At 43.7% G+C, this 24,627-nt stretch overlaps 1 protein-coding gene across 7 annotated transcripts; it reads left to right on the top strand.

The window, feature by feature from the left end:
• The first annotated feature begins 1,480 nt into the window (after positions 1 to 1,480).
• On the top strand, positions 1,481 to 19,164 carry ZFYVE27 (zinc finger FYVE-type containing 27). Of its 7 annotated transcripts, none has more exons than XM_020812034.3 (13): positions 1,481 to 1,756; positions 2,833 to 3,036; positions 3,483 to 3,553; positions 3,862 to 4,048; positions 10,345 to 10,440; positions 10,764 to 10,876; positions 12,625 to 12,767; positions 13,853 to 13,924; positions 14,231 to 14,254; positions 14,576 to 14,735; positions 15,934 to 15,980; positions 16,708 to 16,789; positions 17,059 to 19,164. In XM_020812034.3, the coding sequence occupies exons 2-13, from the start codon at positions 2,834 to 2,836 to the stop codon at positions 17,121 to 17,123; spliced, it is 1,263 nt and encodes a 420-aa protein (XP_020667693.3). In that variant the 5' UTR covers positions 1,481 to 1,756; position 2,833; the 3' UTR covers positions 17,124 to 19,164. The 7 variants fall into 7 exon arrangements, with proteins under 7 accessions (XP_020667693.3, XP_020667695.3, XP_020667692.3 ...); XM_020812036.3 differs by having other exon boundaries at positions 1,481 to 1,839; positions 2,961 to 3,036; XM_020812033.3 differs by having other exon boundaries at positions 1,526 to 1,839.
• Positions 19,165 to 24,627: the final 5,463 nt, after the last annotated feature.

Here is a 24,627-nt window from a genome sequence, read left to right as displayed (position 1 = left end):
TGCAGTCTCCGTTTTTATCAGCATTATTTAGGTTGTTGTCCGCACTTGCCATTGAAGTAGGCACATCCCAGTGCAAAGTGAGAATGAAGGAAAGCGTGAATGCTTTCAGTATGGGTTTACCAGACTCTAAAGGTTTTAATAGTATTTATTCTTCTAAGGTAGCCTGCTTACTTCGATTGGGATGGGTTGCCATGCATTTTCAAAGTGCTTTTATTTACAGTATTTAAAATATTTTTATCCGCCTTTCTCCTTGAAAAGGAGAAGCAGGTGTCGTTGTCACTGTGAGGACCCGAAGGCTTTTGATTGCTATCTTGATGTTACCGATACTACTATTATGTAGTTAAAGCTTCATTTGCATATCTGTCGATCTCTCCTTGCATCTCAGGACAGTAACACCACAATATCAAAAAACAAATGAGCTTTAGTTTCTCCCTCTGCTTTTTCATCTTGCCCGATGAAGAGATCTGGGAATGTCAAAAGCTTGCACATTCGAGATATTCTGTTGCCCACTGATGCGGGTTGTGGAAATACAAGGGTTTGTTAGATTTCCTAATTGAACAAAGAGGCCTTCGCTTTAATTTTGCCCTTGAAATCCAAACCCTTCCTTTCTCGTATCTTACCCTGGCCTCTTGCTGGCCCATTCATACGGCTGACGTTTGATCACGAATATTCTTCGACGGCCATCGTCTTGTGTGTAAAGCATGCGCCCTGCCTTTTAAACTATGACATTTTCCTGAACGTGTACGGCTCGGTACTAACTGCGAAGCTCTCAGTACACTGGATTCCGAAGTCCTTCCAAAAAGCAGCTTCCTACATGTAACAAAAGCGTATTTTAAAAACACAAAAATTTCAAACAATACGAAAGAAAGACCAAAATAAATACTATTCGTTCACTTCTGGCTTATGACGGATTCGTTTTATTCTTTCGGATCTTCCTCCCTTGATACTTTGCAATTTGCATTGGTTTCAGTGAAACGCAGCCATTCCAAACGGCATTATTTTCTAATCGGGGGGGGGGACGACGACACCGATCTAGCAGCCCCTTTCACGGTTTCAGGGGCTGTTCTCATCCTTCATTCAAACATCTCCTTTTAAGACTCCACCGCAGGTTGGTGGCTATCAAAGAGCTCCAAGGTCAAGAATACTGGCTAAGCGTTGTGCTGAGAAACAGCTGATACTGATAGTGATACGGGTGAACAACTGGCTATCCGACTGTACTGGGAAAAGGGAACTCTCGTTCCGCTGGCCTTGGGAAAGCGACAAAGCTCGTCCACGAATCCACGTTCTATAAACAGCATCCCGCGGAGCTTTGCAGGAAGTCAGGCTCTCAGAGGGAGGCAGGCAGGCGGCCGGCCGCTCTCGACCAATAAGAGGTGGAGCTTTCCGGGAAAGGTCGCGCGCTCCTTCACGGGCTGGTTCCGTCGCTTTCGATTGGCTGTGTGTCTCAGGTGGGCGGGCCGGAGAGGCGCTTCCCTTCCCACAGCGTGGCGCTGCGCAGTGGAGGTCGGGTGCCGCCGGGTTCTTCCTCTCCAGGAAGTGGCGGCGTTCCGAGTTGCAACGATTCGGGGAGAGGGGGCGAGTTCGAGCCTGACAGTGTGCCGGCTCCGCCCTTTCTCCCTTTCAGGGTGGCGGCGGCAGCGGCGGCGGCGGCTTCTTCTGCTCGAGAGGGAGGAGCCGGGGGATCCTCGCCCATCCCACGAAGAGGGCATTCGCTCCATGGGATCTCTGTGCAGTACTTGAGACCTCAAGGCTCCAGGTTTGACTTGGAAATCCCTGCGCTTCTTTTTCCTGGAAGGGCATACGGTGCCCTTAACTGCCTGCCAGGCAGAAATTCAGCAGGTGAATCTTTCCCAGCATCTCTAGGCGGTACTGCTGCCGTTGTGGTTACGTGCCGTCAAGTGGCCTCCGACTTATGGCGACTTTAGGGAGATCTATTTTGGAGATCGTTCATTCATAAGGTCGCCATAAGGGGCATTGATGCCGCAAGGTTTACCTGTTCCGTTTCTTTGTGCCGAGTGGCTGTTTATTAAAGGCGCAGGAGCCCTTCCGGCGGGGATGGCGTGGAGGAGGCGGCTGACAACTTCACTGTCGTCTCCTGAGAGAGAGAGAGAGAGAGAGATGATCTCTCTCCTTGCTCTCAGACTTCCTAGACAGGAGCATCTTTTTTGCTCTTTACTTTCTTTGTCTAGATCCAGCTGGTGAAGTTGCTCACCTCAAACTATGCAAACTGTGGTATAACACACACACACACACACACACACACACACACACACACACACACACACACACACACACACACACACACACACACACACACACACACACACACACACACACACACACACACACACACACACACATATCCAAATGCCTTGCATCCTTTGATGGAGTGTGCTGAGCGGATCACTTAAGGTAGGCTGGTTAGCTCTTAACCTTCCTGTGCCTATCTTGTTATCCTGGTTAAAGAAGGATATGAATACAGGTGGATTTCCTTCCATCCTCCTCCACCAGTGCATGTTTGTGGGTTAGAGATTCTAGTGTAGGCTTGTTGGTGTAAAGGGCTACTTGTGATAATCAGCCCATGGAATGCATTGACATTTTGCATTGTGTCATCTAAGATCTGGGGCCTCAGTAGGGCAAAGGTAAATTTTGTAGGTATCCCAGTTTTGTGTGTGACTTTTCTGGTTGAAAAAGACAGTTTCTACACATGGAGCCATGTGCTTCTTCAGATGTTGTCACTTATTTTTTCCCTCAGACTCGGGGGGGGGGGGAAGCTAATTGTTTTATTTTTCATTTTTTCATTTATTTTTGCAATGACTTCCCTATCTATAGTATGCAGCTGTCCGAGCGTGAAGGAGGAGCAAACACAGGGAATGGGCTGGATAGCCCGACAGCATCTGACACAAAGCCTGTTTCTCCTTCACCTACTAAACCCCCTCCCCTGGACCTCTTCAATCTAGTTGTGTCATACAAGAAGTTGGAGCTGTATCTGGAACCACTGCAAGATGTTGCTGAAGGGGTGTGGTTTCTCCTCAGGTGGGTACCCCCTATGACATCTTTGGAGGGTGGATTACTGGGAGAAGAACTTTGGTTGGCTATTGTAATACTTGAGGACTGAGAGGAAATAGGCCCTCTGTGTGTACTACATACATTTCCTGATATGTAAGAGTGAAGTCCCTCTGATCTTATTCTTCATACAGTGAATACCATCCCCTTTACTGGAGATTGCAGGTAGATTGGGCTAGGAGCTCTCTGGATGTTTGGCCTTAAATACAGGATCTGTGACTAACCAGATTGCAGTGGTTATCCTTTTTTAAACCTTTGTGTCCTCTTTTGGATCTGACTTCCATCTTAATAGGCCACTCTCCTTAGTTTGTCACCCTGTCCTTCTAATAGTAACTCCTTTCTTGTAGCTCCACCACTTTTATGTTTGTGCCTCCTTTATGCAGCTAAAGGATCCTTTGGTTGTTTTTGTTCCACAGCTGGCAAATGCCTCTTTGCTCCCTTGTAACTTGCCTGGGGCTCAACTTCCTACTGCTGACCCTGAGTGAAGGTGAGACTTATTGAGTAAATATGCAAAGGACTTGAGAGGGCAATATACCTCTTTCCACACATGATGCCTGCGATGGCAGGAGGGGCTGAGCCAGTGGGGAATGGGATAGGAATTCACTGGAGGCAAAGTCATGAGGATTGGGTGGCACTTAGGGTGAAAAGAAGGGAAAGAATAGCATGATTGTCAGGCAGACAGTTCTGCTTTGTTGAGGTCCTTTGAACTGGGTGATGGTGATAAAACTGGCTGATGATTAGATTTGCAGTGTCCTAGCCTAATAAAGTCTCTTTTCATCCCACCTTTCATTCCAGCTGCTTGGTATGGACTGTTTATCCTACTAATCTTGGTACCCGCCATGCTCGGTTACCTACAAGAAACATGCCGTATCCGCCTGACAGAAGAAGAGCTGGCACGCCGTAGGTACCACAGTGTACGGCGTGAGGATGTGAGGAAAGTTCAGCTTTCTCGAAATGAGGCTGTGGCAGAAGTGAAGGGCTTGTAAGTACTGTTGGGGAGAAGAGAAATGGAGCAAATGGGTGTCTGTGGACTGCTTGTTGAGTAATATTCTGGAACGTTGTGTTCTTGAAGGCTTTCACAGCCGGGTTCCAATGGTTGTTGTGGGTTTTTCGGACTGTTTGGCCGTGTTCTGCTGGTTTTTCTTCCTAACATTTCTCCAGTCTGTGTGGCCGAAATCTTCAGAGGACAGGAGCTAGAACTCCTGGAACACTTGATGGCAGGAACTTTGTGTAGAACGGAAGAGTCACATAGGTTATTCACGTTAGATGTTCTTCCGTTTCTGAAACATCTCCCTTGCCCTGAATGCATGTAGTATAGTGGCCAACAGTTGTATTCCTCTGTTTCTTCGTTCTCTTAATTTTTGGAACTGATTTTGTGACCATTTTTCTTTCTCTTGTGTTGTTGCTGTATGTTTTGAATGCAAACAGATGAGCCACTCTTATTCCAGTGTGGTAGAAATACTTCAGTTTACGAAAACAGTTTGTGAACCTACACCACCTTGATTTTTTTGTGCCAGTTTCCACGGCACTACACTTGGATGACTATTTCACCATGTTTGACCAGCTTAAAGTCTTGTGCCTCAGGAGAAAAATAAGAGAAGATGGATACAGAAGTGGCCAAGTAGTGGTGTGCAGATTTATGTGCCTCGAACCTGAAGTTGGGGAAAGGGGAGGTCAGGGATTTCTTTGAGGCCAGCTGAGATGACATCACGGTTTCTAATCAACTTACTATATGTCACCTGTTTCAACACAGCTATGTGGACAATAATTGTACAGGTTATGTGGAGGATGTAGCATAGTATGTACATCCATGTAAAACAGTGATAATACCACTTTTAAGAAGTGGTGGGAGGTCATTAGGACAGTAGTGCAAGGAACTATATATGTGGATTGCCTGTGGAGTAGCTGTCCTTTGAAGTGCATTACTTCAGTTCAGTCACTGGAGGGCATCACACATCCTTGTTAATTGTGGTTTTGAGTCTACACTGGAGGAAGAGTCGTTAAGCACTGACATTTCCCAAAGGGATTGCTGTGTAGTATGTTGCAGAACAGCTAACAGTCCAGGGCACTGGTTCTTAACCTTTGTTACTCAGATGTTTTTGGACTGCAACTCCCAGAAGCCTTCGCCATCAGCTCTGTTGGCTGAGGTTTCTGGGAGTTGCAGTTCAAAAACACCTGAGTAACAAAGGTTAAGAACCACTGGTCCAGGGCATCTTAAAGACTAATGACTGCATTATAGAATGAGCTTTCATGGAGTATAGTGCACTTTGTCAGGTACCTGAAGTGTTTTCCAGAATGTACAGTACATGGAGTGAGAGGTAGAAATATAGGCAGTGGGAAATTAAATAGGCTAAGTCATGATATGTACACTCTCTCTCTCTCTCTCTCTCTCTCTCTCTCTCTCTCTCTCTCTCTCTCTCTCTGTATGTATGTATGTATGTATGTATGTATGTATGTATGTATGTATGTATGTATGTATGTATGTATGTATGTATGTATGTATGTATGTATGTATGTATGTATGTATGTATGTATGTATGTATGTATGGAGAGAATGTATGTATGTATGGAGAGAATGTGTGTATCAGAGTTCAGAAATTCTGATGAGCTCTTATGGCATCTGGTGAAGGGCACTATAATCCAGAAATCCCATCCATCATTCTATATTTTGTTCACCTTTTAGATGCCACAAGATTCTTGGTTGTTTAAGTGCTTCTATGATTGTGCTTCCCACTTCTCAAAAATGTGCATCCTCATCCCAGAACTGTGGATCGATTTCAATCACCAAGCAAGAAGTCTCATCTTTAAATCATTGATTTTAATCAACTTTTCTGTTTGTACAGTTATTTTTCCAAAGAAAAGTATGTTCTCACTGTTCAGCGGAGCTACTAAAACATATTGATTTGCAACTAAATATAACTGCTGCTTCTGATTTATAGAATCTATTAGCTATCTATGAATAGGACACCATATTGGTGTAGTGCATACACTTGTTTTGCAGTTATAGTTTTTGATATTTTAAAGATTTTATAACAGATATTGCTTCATTCTGGATGTACAAGTAAAAATTGTGTGGGTGTACTTTATGGTTGAGACTTATTCTGAGCTAAGGCCAATTATCAGATTAGTATTGGATCAGGACAAATGCTTTATTTGATGGATATGAATTTAGAAATGAAGCTACATTGAGCATCAATGCTGATAGGCAAAAGCTCTAACATGAGAGCTAACCTGTCACTCTTCCCCACCCAGAGGTTACCATGCCAGTAGCCACTTTGCAGTATTTTGCAGACGATCATGAAAACATGCCTGTCCATACATCATGTGATTTGGAATGTGGTTGAATGAACTAAAAACCTCATTTCTTTTCTACAGAAAAGATAAACTCAGTCCAAAAAGTTAAAAACTGGTTGCTGTGGTACTGAAGGTGTCTTTAGTATATATTTATTTAACTTACTGAAAGATTTCTTTCCTACCATTCTAGTAGCCTGAATAATTTGCTCAGAGCAGCTGACAATACCTTAAAATCACAATACTGTAGCATGTAAAAGCGTTATGTGCACTGTACAGGGCTGCCCTTGAAAAAGTGTTTAAAAATTGATACATAAAGTGGTAACTAGAGGACAGACCAGGGCTGGTTATAAGAAACAGGACTTCCATGTTACAGTTTCTGTCCATTTCTAGAGACAATTCTGGGGAATCCTACATGGTTTGGGACTTAGCGTATTTTCCCACCCAAGCTGGCCTGAATTCTAATCTCCTCGGGAGAAGCCCTTCTCTGTGTCTCTCTATTGTCTGAAGCTTCTTTGTTAGGAAAGGGAGAGCAAGCCTTGGTGCCTGTCCCTAGAGTGTATGTAGAATGGGCTGAGCAAAATACAGCCTTTCAGATGTTTTACTACAAGCTGCAAGTACAATTCACCCTAGTCAGCACAGCTAGTACTGAGGAATGCTGGGAGTAGAAGACCAACAACATTTGGAGGGCTTTGTTTTGCCCACCCCTGCTCTAGAACTGCCAGGAAGCCTGCTAGCTCTTCTGCAGCAGACTCCCTAAAGAAGGCCATTCAGTCACCATTGTTGAGGTACAGTGGTGCTTGCTTAGCGATTGCTTCGTTTAACGATGAAATTGCTTAGCGATGACTTTTTCGGAGCGATCTTGCGCTCCGTTTAACGATGTTTCCAATGGGCGCTTTTCGCATAGCGATGTTTGGGACCATGCTTCGCATAGCGATGACAGTTTGGGTCCCCCTGTTTCGCTTAACGATGGTTTTGACAGCCTCATGTTGGCTGTTTTTTAAATGTTTAAAAATGTTTAAAATTGTTCAGAATGCTTGAAATCATAAGTGCACATAATAAACCCTTTGTTAAACTAATTTGACTTTGTTCCAACTCTTTTTAAATTTGTTGTAATTTCCCCCCCCATTGAGATGCATTGAATATGTTTCAATGCATTTCAGTTGGGGAACCATGTTTCGCTTAGTGATGTTTCCTATGGTAATTTTCACTTAAGGACGGCAATCTGTTCCCATTGGAACGGATTATCCGGTTTTCAGTGCATTTCATGGGAAACCGTGTTTCGCTTAGCGATGAAATAGCTTTACAGCCATTTTTTGGGAATCAGTTATCATCGTTAAGCGAGGCACCACTGTATTTTTAGCCAGCAAAACTTTTTCTTTCTTTTTTTAAAATTCAGATGAGGTAGTGTCTTTTCAACTAAATTTAGTCTTATTGAATTTGATTTTAATGGGTGGGTGCCATTTGTTGGTGGTCTTTTTACTCATTCTTTTTTTTGGGCTCGCTTTTTACTGATGTGATTTGAATTTATTTTATGTTTTGACTATGATTTTATATTCTTATAGATGACATGTAAGTGCAGCAGACAAACTGTCATAAAGAATTGCTGTCTTATAGACATCAGATCTCTAATAATAGTTATTAATTAGCACAGTGCTGGCTACTTCTCTCTTCGATGGGTAGAGTGGAAGGCACAAGATGGGTGGATGGGACCAAGGAGGATAAGCAGAGCCGAAGGCAAAAGTACCTGTGCAGGAACACTCTCTCACACAGGTGTGGTCAAACAAATATTCACACACACAGGAGGGGAACAGGGCGCTGACCCTTTGCTTCTAGTAAGGAGGCAGGGAGGAGTAGGATGGCTGGAGGTAATCTGGACCTGAGATGGGACAGCATCCTGCTTGTCTTCATGGAAGAGCCTCCACTGGTGCCTTTTGGCAATTAAACTCCTTGTAAAGATTTTACCAGCCTCCTTGCAGAGTTCTTCTGCAGAGCTTTCTTTCAATTGCATAATAGTTCAGAGTGCATGCAGTTGTTATAGAAATCTCTCAAAGCGTAGATTTTCAAAGAGTTGGTCAGTTTCTGTTTCTTGTGTCACACGTGTCTCTGTAAGGAATGCAGTTATTTCAGAGATGTTTATTGAGATGTTCTTAAGACAATAAGAAAAGGATGTTCCTTCATCCTTAACAACTCCAGTAATCTATGTGGCACTATGTTGACTGCTTTCTGATGAATCAGACCCTGGAATGCTGATGTCTCCCTGATGTGGTCTCATGCCCTGGACATATCCAAAAGGAAAGATGCAGTCAAGGTCAAAGTTCATGCTTTTGTCTATGCTACTTATTTGTTCTGCCTCCCAGGTTTATCCTTGGGTCTCTTTATTTTTGTTTTAAATCCCTGTTGCCACAGTAATGCAGCCTTCACTTAGTTCCATCTCACTGTTGTTCCAGTACACAGTTTATCCATCAGACTGCACCAGGCGCCCACAGACAGGCTGTTTGCTTAACCTCTAAAACTTCCATGCTTTTGCTGGTATAGCCACCGAGGAAGTATTTCTTAGATGAGGGAGTAGTTTAGCCCAGCTTATCCCAATTATCTCCTTGGCAGTTTCATTTTTGTGTGTGTCACTGATTCAGTATAAAAATGCATTTGTTCATATTTTCCATGAAATATTTAAAAACAAACCGTTTTTTGGAACCTGTTTCTAAAATATAGTGATTAATAAATGTTCTGGTTTTCTTTATGAGCACAAGATTTTAAAACATACTTTGTACATAGTCTGCAGTGTTTTACACATTTATCAGGGATTAACTGAATTCTGTGGGACTCTTCTAAGTAGCCATGCATAGAATAGCAGTGTTGGCCTCACTACAGCTCTGATGCTAAGCGCAATTTATACAGAAGGGGGTTTGCGTCTAACAGCAGAGACTTCTCCAAGATGGCCTAATGAGAGCCAGTGTGGTGTAGTGGTTAAGAGTTTTGGATTGGTGAGATTCAGATTCAAGTCCTCTCAGAGCCATGGAGATCACTTTTTCTCAGTGTGCCTTTCTTCATAAAGTTATTGTAAGAAGGAAATGTGGAGGAAGACAGCCATATGTGGAGGGAAGGCCCTCCTCCAGATGTAACAATTAAATAAATAATGAGATATTTGTGGCCCAGTAGGGATATGAAACCAGAACCCACCACTTGGTGTTGAATCCTGCTGACTCCCATGCTATGCGGGAGACTTACACGACTTCCTGCCCCCAGCTCTGCATGTACGGAGCTTCCAGAGACAGGAAGTTCTTGCAGAATTCTGGGTGGCAGGCCCTGTTCATCTTCATTTATAATTTGTTCATCACATTAAGAATCCAGTGATATGAATTTGAGTACAAGTTAGCTTTCAAATTATCTTGAGAGAGTTTGTGTAGGCAAGTCATTGAAGTGTGTCACAGGAGTGTGGTGTAGGTAATTTTTCTTTCCAATGTGTCATAATATAAAATGTCATACTTCCCCCTTCTCTGACTGGCTGTTACCATATATGCTTTGTTTACAGCAACCAACATCCGAGAACTCAAATGTCATGAAGTATGGATGGTTAGTCATGCAAAATTTGCATGTGCAGAAAATATAAATTAACTCATAATCCAATCTTTGTTTGAATAAACAAAAAATATTAAGGTTTGTTGGAATGATGTTAAGGTTTTTTGTGCACTCAGGCATCACAAACCACCTAGATCCAATTAATTTCAGGTTTTGGCAGTGTTTCTAGTCCTAACTGTGCTGTATGTGGATGAGGGAATCTTTTTTCCAGCTCAAATCTTCCCTGACCTTGCTCCCTGTTTGTGAGTGGCTTAGAATAGATGAGTTATGTGTGTGGGAAATAAATGTTCACCATTTGTGATGAAACATTAGGAACATAGATTGTTGCTGTGGTTGTGGGAGTAGTGAGTGTGGGGGGCACCAAATAACGCATGCAATGCTGCTGTAATCTTTTTTTCCCTCCAGTCTGATCCAATTAGAGGCCCTCCTGAGCCATCTGTGTGGTAGCTGTGAGGCCGCTTATCGTGTCCTCTACTGGGAGAACCCTTCTCTCTCCTCACAGTGAGTGTTGCTTCAAGAGTACTTCATGACATCAGAGAGTTGTTGCCTATGGTGGCAGTGGATCTAGCGGTCAAATGTTTTTTTTTTTTGGGGGGGGTTGAAGTTTCCTAGTGACTGACTTTCACAAAGATACTACTGTCTGGATACTTAAGATCAGGGAGCAGCTGTTCATTTGTCCAAACTGAGAGAGAGGGTCTTGTTGTGGTTTAGTTTAAGGAGACAAGGGAGGCCTGGCAGGCTTGAGCTGCTTTCTGGACATTTGGCTGTCATCCTGATGCCTAGGTGCGTAATGTTTCATCTGCTCTTTTTCCACCCTTGCCTAGGTTTTATGGGGTGCTGATGGGTTTTGTTTGTGCCCTCTACCTGCTGCCTTTGTGTTGGGTCTTCATTCTTCTCAATAATGGCCTTTTCTTGGGCAATGTGGCATTTTACCGAGGTAAGAGACAACATTCTGATTTATCTTGTTTGAACTCTGGGGAAGAAGACTGGGGTAGATGGGTGGAGACAGGGTATCCCAGATGAAGTCCTCCTGCCCTTTGTTACGTAAAACAATACGACTAAGTGTATGCTAATCCCACCTCACCAAAAAGACTGTGTAGAAATTAATTGCACTGAAGGTATCTAAATTTCCCTGGACCACTGAAAATTGTGTGAGGCAAGGAATATGGTTTGTTCATCCCGGCCGTCATCCCCTGGTGTTCCAGATGGAGGTTTTCTGCTGCTTATGGCAGATTTTGGTGAGGAATGAAGAATTGCAACTCTTCTCTACTGCCCCAGTCCTCTCAATAAATTCTTGAGTGTTCATGAGACCCAGGTTGTAATTTCATTCTCTGGGAATAGTGCTGGCAACTTAATTCCATTGCAAGATATTACCATAGGGAAGTAGTATAAATGATAAACTACCTGTGGTGTTATCTGAAAGATCTCTGATCTCTCACAGGTGGTGGTACAATGAGCAAGTTAGTGCTTTATTGAAATGGAGCTGGAATGGTTTTAGAACATTTTTATTTTGCCATGAAATGTACCAACCAAACCATTGCACTTGGCTGTTTTTATTGGAGGTAGGGGTGGACTACAAACAGGGATGAACCAGTTCAGAGCACATTTCTTTCTCTGACATTCTTTCGTAGCAAAAACAGTGTTCCTGCCCTCACTCTAAACTAGCTTTGTGGATTAGCTGGTTCAGGAGGTGTGGATGCTAGTACTGGGCCAAACTTCTTTACCCAGCTTTGCTTGACCATTGTAGGAGTGAAAGCTGGATATACACACTCTAAAATTTGGGTAGAATGATTGGTCTCCTCCAAATTTTTAACTTCTAGGCAATATGAGTTGTGTGGGGGTGGGTACTGCCTTTCAGTTTAAAAAAACAAACCAACCAACCCCAAAACAATAACCCATGGATTTGGTCATACTGACTGTGGAGCTCTCTCTGTAGCCTTTCATTTGTTCCTGGAAAGAAATGCAGTAAAGAGACTACAGATATGTGCACATTTGGTGTGACTGACCACACAAGGGTTTTTGGAAAATGAAAATCATGTCCTTTGGTCATATTGTTGTCTAAAACATGTGTATGCTAACCCCACCTCACCAAAAAGAAATTAATTGCATTGCAAATAGCTAAAATACCCTGGACCGCTGAAAATAGATACAGGTGGCAGGATTTGGCTTCCTGTTAGTGTTCAACTATGCTTCCATTGCATTGAACAATGCAGAAGAAATTTGGCCTTGCCTGGGAGGTAGGAATTTGGAGAATATTTCAGACTCCTGGAGGGAATTTTGTGCAGGGAAATATTGTTCTTGTTCAGTGGTACTGGGTGAGGTTTAGTTGCAGTTCAGAAGCTAGGTTGGTTAAAATGACATGGTAGTTTAGGCCTGGCTGCTCCTGTTCTGGATGAATCTTACCTAGCCTGGTGCTCCAATACCATCATTCCCAACCAACATAGCCATGTTGCCTCGTGAGGATGGGTGTTTTGGTTCAGCACATCTGAGAGACAGCCAGATTGAGCAAAACAATTTTAGGTACTGTAAATGAACTTAGAAAATGGTGACAGCTACTGTGTCAGTCTGCTTCCTGTGCACTTGGGTAGGAGGTGGGCTTGAAAAATAGGTTGTTCTTCTCATGCTGGAAGTTTGTTGTATCTACTAGAAGGCTTTCAAACTTTTGGGCTTTCTCTGTTTCACTAGTGATGCTGGAACTGAAGTCAGCAGTTGAGCAACGCTTGGGCTTCAAGCCAGTTGCTAGGACTCCAACTCCTGTAGAGGTGGATGCTGCAGAAATGGGAGCTGGAGCCCTTTCAGATCGGACGCCCACACCCACCAGCACTGAGGTGAGAGCTAGAGGAAACACCAGGCCTGTGTTTTCCACTTCCAAACTCTCCTGGAATAATAGTTTTATACAGATGCCTGGGAAGTGTTTTTACATTTCTTGCAAATGGCTGAGGTCCTAGTTCATCCTGACCTGCATAACAGGGCATCAGCTGGTCACCGTGCAAATTACTCCAGACCTGTAGTCTTGGGAAGGTGTCCCCGGTCGACTGTTGAGGACATGCTTTAAGCCAGCCTTCCCCAACCCGGTGCCCTCCTCTGGATGTGCTGGATTTCAGGCTCCATAATCCACAGCCATCATAGCTAGTACCATGTTGGGGAAGGATAATTTTGTGCTACAGGGGCATTTTGCAAATTCAGCTCATAGTAGGAGGGAGAGACAGATCATGGCAGGAAAAGTTGGCCCCAAACCCAGAAATGTGGGGTGTCAGTATTGCCTATAGTGGTGCTTCTCATCTGGAATGTGCCCATGCTTCCGCCCCCTACCTCGCTGCTTTCCAAGTGGTTGAGTCTTACACTCCCAGCCAGTTAGGAAGAAGCTGTGCTGCAGTGCACCTGGACCTTCTTGTTACGAAGGAGTGGACTCAGGCAGGCAGCAGATTGTCATACATCTTGGGAGTCTGTCTTCTGACTTAATTTCTCCAGTTTGCTACTCAGAAGTGCAATAACCTTTTGAATTTGCCTCCGGTTTTTTTTTGAGAACCTCTTTTGCCCCCATTCACTTTAGAAATAAGATATGAGGAAATATCCAAAACCACTCTTCCTTTCCCCTCTCCCCAACTCAATAAATCAGATTGTCTTCCCTGCCTTTGTCTGCAAGGGGCCATCCTTTCTCTCCTTTGGCCCACAAACATATATTAAGCTGTAGGTCCTAAACTTACCCTATATTGTTCTGTGCCTTGGCTCCGAGCTGCCAGGTTAAGAACTGTAACCCGGCAGGAGGGGGATGTCTACTCAGAGGCCTAACATGTTTGTGTTCTTGCATCTGCATAGTAAAACCTCTTCTGGACTTATTATGGCTCTCTTGAGGACTGGTGGACCTTTGCCCCTGGAGTCCTGTAATATTTGCTGTTTGCTTTCCATGTAGGATCTAACCCCCGGCAGCATAGAGGAAGCGGAAGAGGCAGAGCCTGATGATGAATTCAAGGATGCTATTGAGGTCTGTTTCCAGAGATCCTGGTTTGGTCTGTCCTATGCTGGAATAAGGTGATACAGGGCTAGGTCAGCAGGTTATAGGTGTATCCTCCATCCTGTCATCAAGGGTAGTGTGTAGCAGCAAGACAGGATCTGCCCCTGTGATTCGGGAAACACTGGGTATGGGGGGGGGGGCGGTGGCAGAGAAGTAGGTAGTGCTTGACCATCTGCTGAGGATACAACCTAAAAAGTGAAGAATGCCTTGATCTGGGTCTACTGTCTTCTGTCTGCTGGCCTTATCTCTTGCCTTTTCCCCTTGCTGCGGGAGTAGGAGACCCAACTGCTAGTAGTAATGGTGAGTGTGAGTGCTGGCTCATCTGGTCCTAAGCCTGTGTTTGTTCCATTTGCTTATGTGAAACTGCTGTGTATGGATTAGTCCCCTTTGTGAAGTTTGCCTGAACCAAGTCTCATTTTCTTCCCTGTCCCTGCAAGCCGGAGCCCCTTCCGCTATCTCAGAACTTTGTCTCCTTCCAACTTTCCTTTCTGTCCTCAGAGCCATGTCTCTGGATGGTGCCTTCCATTATGCCCTTATCCTTCTTCCCGTGACCATTGAATTGACAATTCATACACTGCTTTCTTCTTAATTTGTTATTTTCACCACTCCCCTCCTGCTCAGGAAGATGATGATATCTCTCAGTGCTCTGGAGAGTTTGAGCTGGGCCTTCCAGAAAACCCATTAATGAGTAAAAATGAGGCAATTCGCAGAAGGGTGTCACAGCTGAAAGAACGTCTACGCAAGCGCTATCCAAGCAACAACCTCGGTGCTGCAATGGGAGGTAGGAGAGTGGGAAGGGCAGAGGGGATAGTGCTGCGGGTGGGTGAGTGAGGAAATTGTTGGGATTTATGTAGGATAGTGTAGAGTAGGTGTGAGATCTGGGGCTGCGTGTGCATATCCTTGGACCTTTCAGTTTTGTGCCCACTCACACAATCCTAATCCCTACATTTTTCTAACAAAAAACGTGCATGTTTTTTTAAAAGCTCCCACCCATCCTCTAGTAGCCAATATTTTTCATTTTAAATGTTTTCAGGAATATGGGAGGCCCTGGGGTGCTGGTCCACTTCAAAACATGACAGAATTGAGCCCCTCCCCAGGTGTGCAGACGGACTTTCTGAATGAACATATATATTTAAAATTTTTAAAAAACTTTTTTGAAGAGTAAGGGACTTCATGTTGTCAACCTATGATGTGGGAGCTTGATAGAATAAAATGGTTTGGTACAATAGCTGTTTCAGAGGATGTGTCTTTTCTTGGAAATACGCCATTCTGCCCAAGGCTGCGTCTGCTTTGGTGGTATAAAAATCTTAGTGCCAAGGGAAAAAACAAGCCTCTCATTCTGCAATATTTCAGTATTGCAAGGAAAACTGGTAAGAGTGAAACATCCTACTCACTGTTTCTCTCTCCTCTACCTCCATGTTTGCTTTACTTTGGCAAGCACAGGTTTGTGAATGCACACCTGCCAAGGTGCTATGTAACTATTCTCTGAGAGTGGCTCTCTTGCCCATGGCCACCCAGTGAGGCTGAGTGGAGATTTGTATTATGTCTCTCCCTGGTCCCCCTCTAACACTTGATCCCTTCATACAGTGCCAGTTCAGGCTGGCTTTCTTAGGAAGCGGAATTTCCTATCTGATGCCAAATTTCATGTTTATATGAAATGGGCACACCTCTGTGCTTCTAGGATGGGGTTGCAGAGCAAAAGACTACTGCCTACTGAGAGCTATAGCATGTCATTGCAAAGCTGCATGGTGCCCTGTGCAAACCTCCTTTTATCTTAAGACAGAGAGCCTTGCTTGGCATATCCTGGCACGTGGGTGGGTCTCTAGGACTGTCCTGTAGGATGATGGTGCAAATGGGGCTGTTGACAGATAGACCCTGATCAGAGGACAGGGGGATGGCGTGCAGGGAAGGGCAACAGCTTGCTGGAAGAAGGAAGGGAGACCTCTATGGTGATAAATGGCTTTTCTGATGTTTCACAGGGAGCTGTGCAAGCTGTTCAACTACCTTCTCTGTGCTGAAGAAGAGGGTGAGTCTCTCTGCTCCAGGAAACCTCTGACTGCCACGTCTGGCTCTTCTTCTGCTCCCTTGTCTTGGGGTTCTCTGCAGCCCAGTGACAGCTCTCAATCCTTCCATAAACCCCTGTGGTACTAGAGTAGAGAGCTGACGTGTAAAGCAGTGGGTGTTGGAAGGTTGCTTGTTTATGGTACTATCTGGTGGTCCTTCTCCTCTTGGCTCTCAGGCTCATGCTAGGCAGGGAGGCAGCTCTCCCACAGTTTCTCATCTCTTGTTCTGCTTCTTTTGATGACATCTCCTTGGGTCAAACTGAAATATGACCTGAAAGGTCTGTCATTGGGATCTCCCACATGTAGTAATAATAAATGATCAGCAGCTGTGGGGCATCCAAATCTCGGTGGGTAATGCAGGATGGGAGTTGTTGCACGAGGTATTGTTTGCATATCTGTATCATTTGAATATCTGTATTCTTCCTCTTGTAAAGCAAATCACCTCTTGGAGAGCCTGCTACCATAGTGGCAACTCATTCTCCCCCCCCTCCCAGCTTCAGATGAATTTGAAATACTGCAGGAAATGCTAATCACTATTCTTATCTTTCATATGTAGCTGTGCCCTTAGGGGAATAAGGTGGGAGGCCTGCGTAGCAGGAAAGCGGTCTTCCAGGAATAGGAATGACCTTTGATGGGATGTCTTCCTTGAACTTTAATTCTATAGCAATGTCTTTCTTTTCCTCCTGTCAGCGGAGCTGCAGTAACTGCGGGAACATTTTTTGCTCCAGATGCTGCTCCTTCAAAGTTCCCAAGAGCTGCATGGGGGCTACAGGTGAGTGAGTAAGAGAGAGGAAAATAACGGAGGATGAACAATGGTAATGTGGTGCCCTGGATCCTGGGCATACATGTGTGTGTGAGAGATTTCCTTTCTTCCGATGAGAAGCTGCTATAATCCTGACAGTTGTGAGGGGGATAGTAGGAAATGGTGGTTTTATATCACAGGCTGGGCATTTAAAATGAAAGGAGCTTGTCAGGCTTTGTGGGTGGGAGGTTGCCTGTTCCTTGGTGGGGCCTGAGTCTGACTGGTGCTTTTTGCTGCAGCCCCTGACGCCCAGCGGGAGACCGTCTTCGTGTGCGGACACTGTAATCAAGCTCTCATCAAGTGAGAAGCCCATTCGGAATCCTGTCTTCTGCCGAAACTGCTGAGCATCTGATCTTGTTCTGGTTGACACTTGAGGAAGCAGAGCAATAACGCCGTGCACTCCTTCTGCGCCTCCCTGGGCTTGTTGTAGGAGGAGGGGGCTGGCACACCGGAGCTGCCAAGTGCCCTGGGTGCCTCCCCCTCCTCCAACGTTTGTGAGCAACTAGGGAGATGCCCTGTAATCATTAACTGCATAGGAGGCCCTTTATACTTAGACTGTTGTAGACGTCCTCCCTTTGCCCCCAACCAAATGCACAAGGGAAAAGTCTTGTGCTTGACTGGAGCCTCACATTCTCTCTGCTCATCCTCACAGGAGGTCAACCACCCTCTTTTTTGCAGAATCGCTCTTGATCTCTGGACTGGCAGACATCTGCCTGTGTTTTGCTGCTGGGTGAGATGCTAGTTCAATGTATTGGCCTGATGTGGAGGCTGGATCTTCCTTCAGGTGGCAGCTGTATCTGGCTCTGTCAAGAGCTGGCCCCAGCTGTGTCAAGAAGGCAAACTTTGGCCCTCCAGCCTGAGAACCTTGATGAGTTAGATCTGCTTTCTCTCTCATTGTCAGGTGTGAGTAGCAATCTCTCTCCCCTTTCCATCTGCATCTCCAGACCTCTTTGTTTGCTCTTTCTAGACTGTTGTTAGTCAATGCTTCACAGTCGGTCCTCTTCCACCTCTGCAACGTTAGTGGGTGCAGAGGCTACTGTAGACAACCAGATGTCTTCTTAATCAGTCAGTCTAGTTGCAAGTGCAAAACATTTGTCTCAAGAGGTGGTGGATCCCTTCTGTAGGACTGGAGCTCTTTTGGACTGTTGTTGCCTTCTTAGCAGAGTAACATAGCACCCTGAGAGAGCAGAGGCAGTGCTACCAGTATCTGAACAAGATTTTCATTGTGGAGAGTAGGAATGGAATGAGAAGTCCTAGCTCAGAACAAAGACTGCTGAGGAAGAGACTGAAGGTGGAAACGCCCCACCCACCCCGGCCATGAGGTAGCACTTGAGATGCAAGATCTAGGGAGTGGTGGTGTAGTAATATATGATGAAGTATGGGCTTTCACTGTGAGTCCCCATAGACTTGACTCCAAGGAGGGTCCAAAAATGGAAGCTGCTGTATTGATCCCTCTCTTAAGTAAGTGTGTGTGTGTGTGTGTGTGTGTGAAGAGATTTTATACAGATAGAGTGAGGGAACAAGAACCTAGGAATGGTTTGTGTGTATGACAAATGATGTTGTTACCCTTGTTAATAAAAAGTCCCAACATTTTCACCCCTGGCACCAGTATGATATTGGGATAAGCAAATGCACAGAGGCAGTAGAGGCTCTGTTGTTACAGATAGGACGTGAAGGTCAACAAAACAAGCAAATGGCATGTGGAGAAAAACATGGGCTGTACTGCTCTAAAGAATGTAGAGTGCAAGATGGGGAGCAATAGAAGAGGTAGGAATGAATGTTGGTATGAGGGACTGCCTTCTGTTCTGCTGGCAGCTTCCGATGTAATGTGTGACAATCTGGCCACATGCTGCAAGCTAGCCATGGTGATGGCGTAGTGGGAGCAGAAGTGGGGGAGGGCATAGTGATGCATTTCTCACCTCATCTGGGGTGAACAATGGTTAAGGTGGAGGTGCGTGGGGAGGAAGATCAATCGAGAACAGAAAGTATATGGATACAGAATTAGACTGGAACTGATTCGGAACAGACCAAAGACAGCATATGTTTACCCACTATGTAAATTAGCAGGGAATTAACTTCCACAAGGTATCATGCTGCTGCTAGTTTCAACAGCTTTAAAAATGGATTAGACATATTATGGAAGACGGTTGTGTGGCTAGACAGGTAAAGAGGAGTCCCCTTGTTCTGTGGGACGAAACAGGATGGATAATCTTATCACGTTCGTGGCTTCTTAGAGGCGTCTGGTTCTCAGCATCGGGGATGAAATGTGGGACTAGACCAAGTCTAGCTTTTAAAATGTGACTGTATATAAATAATGTTAATCTTATTAAAAGAAAACATGGAAATGGTGTATTTGGAGATTTTAAAATCTGAGCTAAACCTCCTTTTTAATTTAAAAAGTTCTGAAAGCAACTGAGGTTTTCTACATCCAAGAGCGAACAACATTTGTAACACTTTCACCAAGGCTTTTCCTATATCTTCCTCCATGAACATTTAACAGCTCATCCTACAAATAATTTATTGGACTTTTCAATGGGTTTAGAATGTTCTGTTTCTCTGGAAAAAGGTAAAAGGATCCCCCCAGCCGTGTTTCTTTTCTCCATTTGCTTTCTAAAGATCATATATTTTATTCCATGAACATTTAATGTTCAAAATGTATATTGTGGTGATAAGGTGAGAACTAATCTAAAGTCTAAGGCAGCCTAATGGAAAAACAAAATTGGAAAACTACAGCTGGCTCTTAATATATGGTCAAGGGATGGCTAGCTAATACCTTAGGTAGTGGTACAGTTAGGTTATTTCAAACTGAAATTAATGGTCGTAAGGAGGACCTTCTTCAGATAGCAAATATGTATGAACATCACTTCAAAATGTTTTCTGCTAGTCCTGCTGCATATGGGTCCCTGCTTTTCATTCTGCAGTGGGGAGCTCTGGACTACTTGCTTTGGAAGGCTTTATCTAATGGTATCACTGGCCTTTGGCAGGTAGAAATCTACTGAGAGCTCTTTCCCTACTAACATGACAATTATAATGGGGGATGAGACTTGATGAATTCATAAAATCATATGGTCTCTTCTGCTTTCCTCAATGGTTAAGTGTAGAGAGTAATCAGGGTGTTTATAGTGAGCCTCCCTCCTCCCCCTACAACTTACTTGTGTTTACAGGAAAGGTCTGAAGCAGAAATGTAAATATGTTCAGTTCAAGCCATTGAGTGCTGCAAGGAAATCTGTAACAATGTTCAGCTGACCATTTTGACATTACTGTAACCAAGGGAGGGCAGGGGCCTGTTTGGAATTCACATCCCTGTTCCACTTTCAGAAGACCATGATCATAAACAGAGAAGAAAAGGCTTGGAGCAGTGGCCCTCCATCTTGTGCTCCAAATATGCTTAAACTACAGTTTCCAGAAACCTAGCCAGCATTGCATATAGTCAGAGCTTCTTGGAATTGTAGTCCGATAAATCTAGGTCTCCTTGTTTAGGGACAGACACAGACACAGACACAGACACAGACACAGACACACAGACACACAGACACACACACACACAGACACACACACACAGACACACACACACACACAGACACACACACACACACACACACACACACACACACACACACACACACACACACACACACACACAGAGTGAGTCTCTTTTTGCAGCTGTTCCTGTGCTTTTTCCTTGGGCACAAAATGATCCCTCATCAAAATCATACATTCTTAATGCCCAAGACGCCAGAATAGCTTTTCTGTCTGATTGATCTCTAACCAAAAAGTCAGTGTGATAAGAGCATTCTCATAGTTCTGTTAAACCAGTCTCTGTTCAGATATAAGATAGGTTTGGTCTTATGTCTTCTTCTCTGATACCCTGTGGTTGTTTTGACCAAAAAACCCTATGAAAGCATGGCATTCTCTCTGACAGGGCTAGTTTGAGATGATTGCCACCAGAAACTCAGCTTTTTGACTGCTATTACCCTGCACAAATAAACAGGGTGAGGTGTAGGAAGGAAAAGGTGTTTTGAAGTGGTCCATGGAGGGAATGGTAAGACCACAAGTTTCTTATGAATACAGAACTGTGGTGTAGACTCTGTTTTCCCTCACATGAACACGACCTAGCCTCAACCATAACAGAAAAAAATGTTTCTGTAGTCTAAACAGGAAAGAGCACTGGCAGAGGCTCGTCAATACCATGTCATAGCTTGCTTGTGCTTGAATCTTGTGCTGAAGTGTCACTAATAATTTATTTGAATGTGGGCATGAAATGAACTATCTTATGAATACATCTATGGCCCTTGGAAATGACCTTAGGGAAAAGTCAGGTTATGTCACAAACTTACAGGTATAAGAAATAAGGATAAATGATTGCCCAAAGTAAAACACAAACAAAAATTAGTTTTCCTTATTAGTTGAAGTTCACAGAATGTTGCTTCTGCTTTGAATCTCACTCCCTTCAGTTCTCTTTAAGCTGGCCAGATCTCAGCTATATTTTCCTTGGGTTCAACATGGGCTCAGATGATATTTAATTTTCATGTTGGTATGCTAACAGCTTGTAGACTGTCTGCAAAGTGATGGCAATCACATCGGCCTGAATTCCACTGCTATTCCCAGCTAGAATAGACCCACTGAATCAACTGCTGAATGATATGACAGCACTTAGTAGATGCCATTGATTCAATGGGTCCTTTTGGATTCAGATTGTGGAGAGCTGTTTATGCATTGACAGTGTTCTTATGCTACCCCCCACCAACCATCAGAATGGAAATGTATGACGAATTTTTGCTTTACATGGGAGATTGATATGCATTGTTGGCTCTTAGGCAGCTGTAGGTGTCAAGTCTGTAGTGAGAAGCAAGCACACAGCAACTGGCAATCTGCAACCACTTCTGAGCAGGATGATCCTCCCAACTCTTACCAGGAATTGAGGAATTAGCATACATGGCACAGAGGTCACCCACTGCTGTTCCTAAGACTGGTTCAAGCAGGGGACCAAAATAGCAGCAGAGTTCACTCAACACCAAACATAATCTCATTAAAGCCTCTGTTTTGCTAATAAGTCCCCTCCAGGAATAGACTCCTTGAGAACTACAGTCTGTGGCTGTAATAAAGTAACAGATAATCCTGATGCTTTTCAGTTTTTTCCCCCACAGATGCTATATTTCTTATAAATGCCATGTGTCATTGTGCAGTGACATTTTAAACTTGACCGGATGGCAATTTTCTTGTAGAATTGTGCATGCATCTCATAATAAGACTGCCTCAGGGACGGATCAATATGCAGTTTCCTGTATATTGCCTGCTTTTGCCAAAGTCTCCCATTAGGATAACCCAAAGCTTTTATTACTTCTATTTATTCTTGTGTGATTGCAGATCTAAGGAAGTGGTGTTACTGCTGCAGGCCAAGCTCAAGAGAGACAGTGCTACTGCTGTGTGGAGGCTAATAATAGCAGGAGCAGCGTGGGTATGGCAGGAGGAGAAAATGACAGGTGTGGGAAGGAGGCCAGTGTCGCACTGAAATAAGGCACTGGAGCACAGTGGGTTGCTGGGCACTTCTGGTGTAACTTATTAGCATGTCTGTGTGAAAAGGGTATTGCTTCCAAATTTAATTTTGAAATATTTTTCAAAAGGTGTTTAATGAGTTCAGTACTTTTTATTCCCGCATTGATCCTAAATATTCATAATTGGTGAAATTAAGGAGTGTAGTTTTCAGTTTACGTAAGCAAATTGGAACCCAGTGAACTCACTTGGTCTCCCCTTGTCAATGAGCATTTTAGCTTTGCCAGAAATAATCTACCAATGCGGAACTAAAACACGGAACTCAAACTAGGTTTACATCCAGGATAAGACAAGTCCCATTGAAATCAATGGGGAAATTTATGACAGCTTTGGTTTATTTTAGTGGGAGGGGAATGCAACTAAGTTGGATTTAAGCCAAAAATTAGAATAATCAGTATCTTTATCAATACTAGATTAACAATGCAACCCTAAACAGTGTTTCTTTAGACATAAACCCCATGAAACTTACTCGAGCTACATATACTTTGTGACCTTAGTGGGGAACATCATGCAGATGTTACGATACCAGTAATGCCAGCTTCCTACTATGAAAGATAACTGGAGTGAAGAACACAGCAGGGCTGATGACTGACAGAAAGTTTGAAGGGATACGGAGGTGCTTCACACTTAGATGGTCTGTCCAGATTCAGCATTGTGGCTCTTCATGCTTTCAGGCAGGGCCCTATCTCAGTCCCAGCTGGAGAGGCCAGGAAGCAAACCTGAGATTGCCAGGGGTGGGTGGAGTAGTTGCATGTGTATGTTCCCATGATGAAGGGAACGAGAGAATTTTTTTTTTAAAAAAAGTTTTGTAGCAGTGCTATTATTTTTCCAAATGTGGGAAGAAAGCCAGGCGTGAGGGTGAACATAAAAAATACCAAGATGATGGGATCATTTATATAGTTGGACATTTCATGTAAAATAAATGATCCTTTTAAAAATATGGGGAAACTTTAATTGCTTATGTATTGACCTCAGAGAAAGAAGTTAGATGGTGGATAGCTACAACTCTTGGCTTGGTACTTTATAACAAAATCTAGGAGTTTTCAGTTCAATTGGGATAGTTCAGTAAAGAGGTGTTGCGGATGCTAAGTGTTAAGAAGAACTGGTCCTATGTTTTTACCGAACAGAACACAAGGGATTTTTTCATACTTGAGTTTCCACCTGAGCAGTGCAGAAGCCTTGGACAGAAGCAAATAACACAGTTAATCCATTTCTGTGGTCTGAAGCATGCAAGTGGGAAGTGCTCTCACTGCAAGGCACAGAAAGGCTTCTGTGTCCTTTCCATGAAGTTGAACAATGATGTGTCTGATGTGGCTAAGTGCAAAGGGAAGCTGAGTTCAGAAAGGCCGAGGTACAGGTAGTGTAAACTGAGGTATGAAGGCCATGGAATTCAAGCACAATTTGGAAAAAAATTGCCTTTTAAAAATGACAGCTACCAGAATCTGCTAGTCAGCATGGTCTGGATTGAAGCCAAATCAATGCAAATAGACCAGATGGGCGGGATATAAATCAAATAAATAAATAAAATAAACAAATTCCAAGGGGACAGAGTAGTGGGTATTTGGACGGGAGGGTTTGTATTTTGTCTGCCTTGACAACGGTGCAGAGATTTAGTTGACAGCTAAAGAGATCTTGAGTTGTGGGGTGAAAGCCATTTTGGAATGATGTTTGTCAAGATTACTGAGGCAAGGACAATAAGGGTGATATAAAGCTGTGTGAGTTGAATCTTTCAGGAAATGTGGCACTGCAACCTCATGGTGGCAGCGTTCTTGTGGTTTTCTTTCTCATTTCAGTTTCGAGAAAAAGTTTGAGAACAACTGGCTTGATTTTTGCTTCACAGTTCAAGGACAGGTGAATCCATGATGGTCTTCAGTTTATGGAAGACATATCAGCAGAACACATTTAGCATGTCGTTTAAGGGGCTTTCTTAATGAAAACTAAATTTTGATAGAGAATGGCATTCTCAGGAAAATGGTATTTTACATAGCTAAACTAGGTGTATGAAGTTAATAAGCTTAATAACTTCACTGGATGAAGTTGGTAAACTAAATAGTCAACTCTTTATATTCAACCTAGGCTTGCAAAATTATCAGTTTTAGTTGTTAGTCTCACAGCCTTAATGTTTTGTTTTTAATCTGAAATTGCTGCTGTGTGTGTGAGGAGAGAAGATCCAGATGTCTCAGGCCTCTTCTTTTCTTCTTTCCCTGTACAACAGCATTTCACCTCTGGTAAATTCATAGGGAAAAGCACACTTG

Source organism: Pogona vitticeps, chromosome 3 (genome assembly GCF_051106095.1).
Source record: "Pogona vitticeps strain Pit_001003342236 chromosome 3, PviZW2.1, whole genome shotgun sequence".
Classification (NCBI taxonomy): Eukaryota; Metazoa; Chordata; class Lepidosauria; order Squamata; family Agamidae; genus Pogona; species Pogona vitticeps.
Note: the sequence above shows the minus strand (reverse complement) of the source record. Positions and strands in the feature narration are given on the sequence as shown.

Coding starts and splice junctions, on each gene's coding strand:
- ZFYVE27 (XM_020812034.3), top strand. CDS start 2,834: ATGCAGCTGTCCGAGCGTGAAGGAGGAGCAAACACAGGGAATGGGCTG. Junction 12,768..13,852: donor CCACACCCACCAGCACTGAG/GTGAGAGCTAGA, acceptor CTTTCCATGTAG/GATCTAACCCCCGGCAGCAT. Junction 16,790..17,058: donor GAGCTGCATGGGGGCTACAG/GTGAGTGAGTAA, acceptor TTTTTGCTGCAG/CCCCTGACGCCCAGCGGGAG.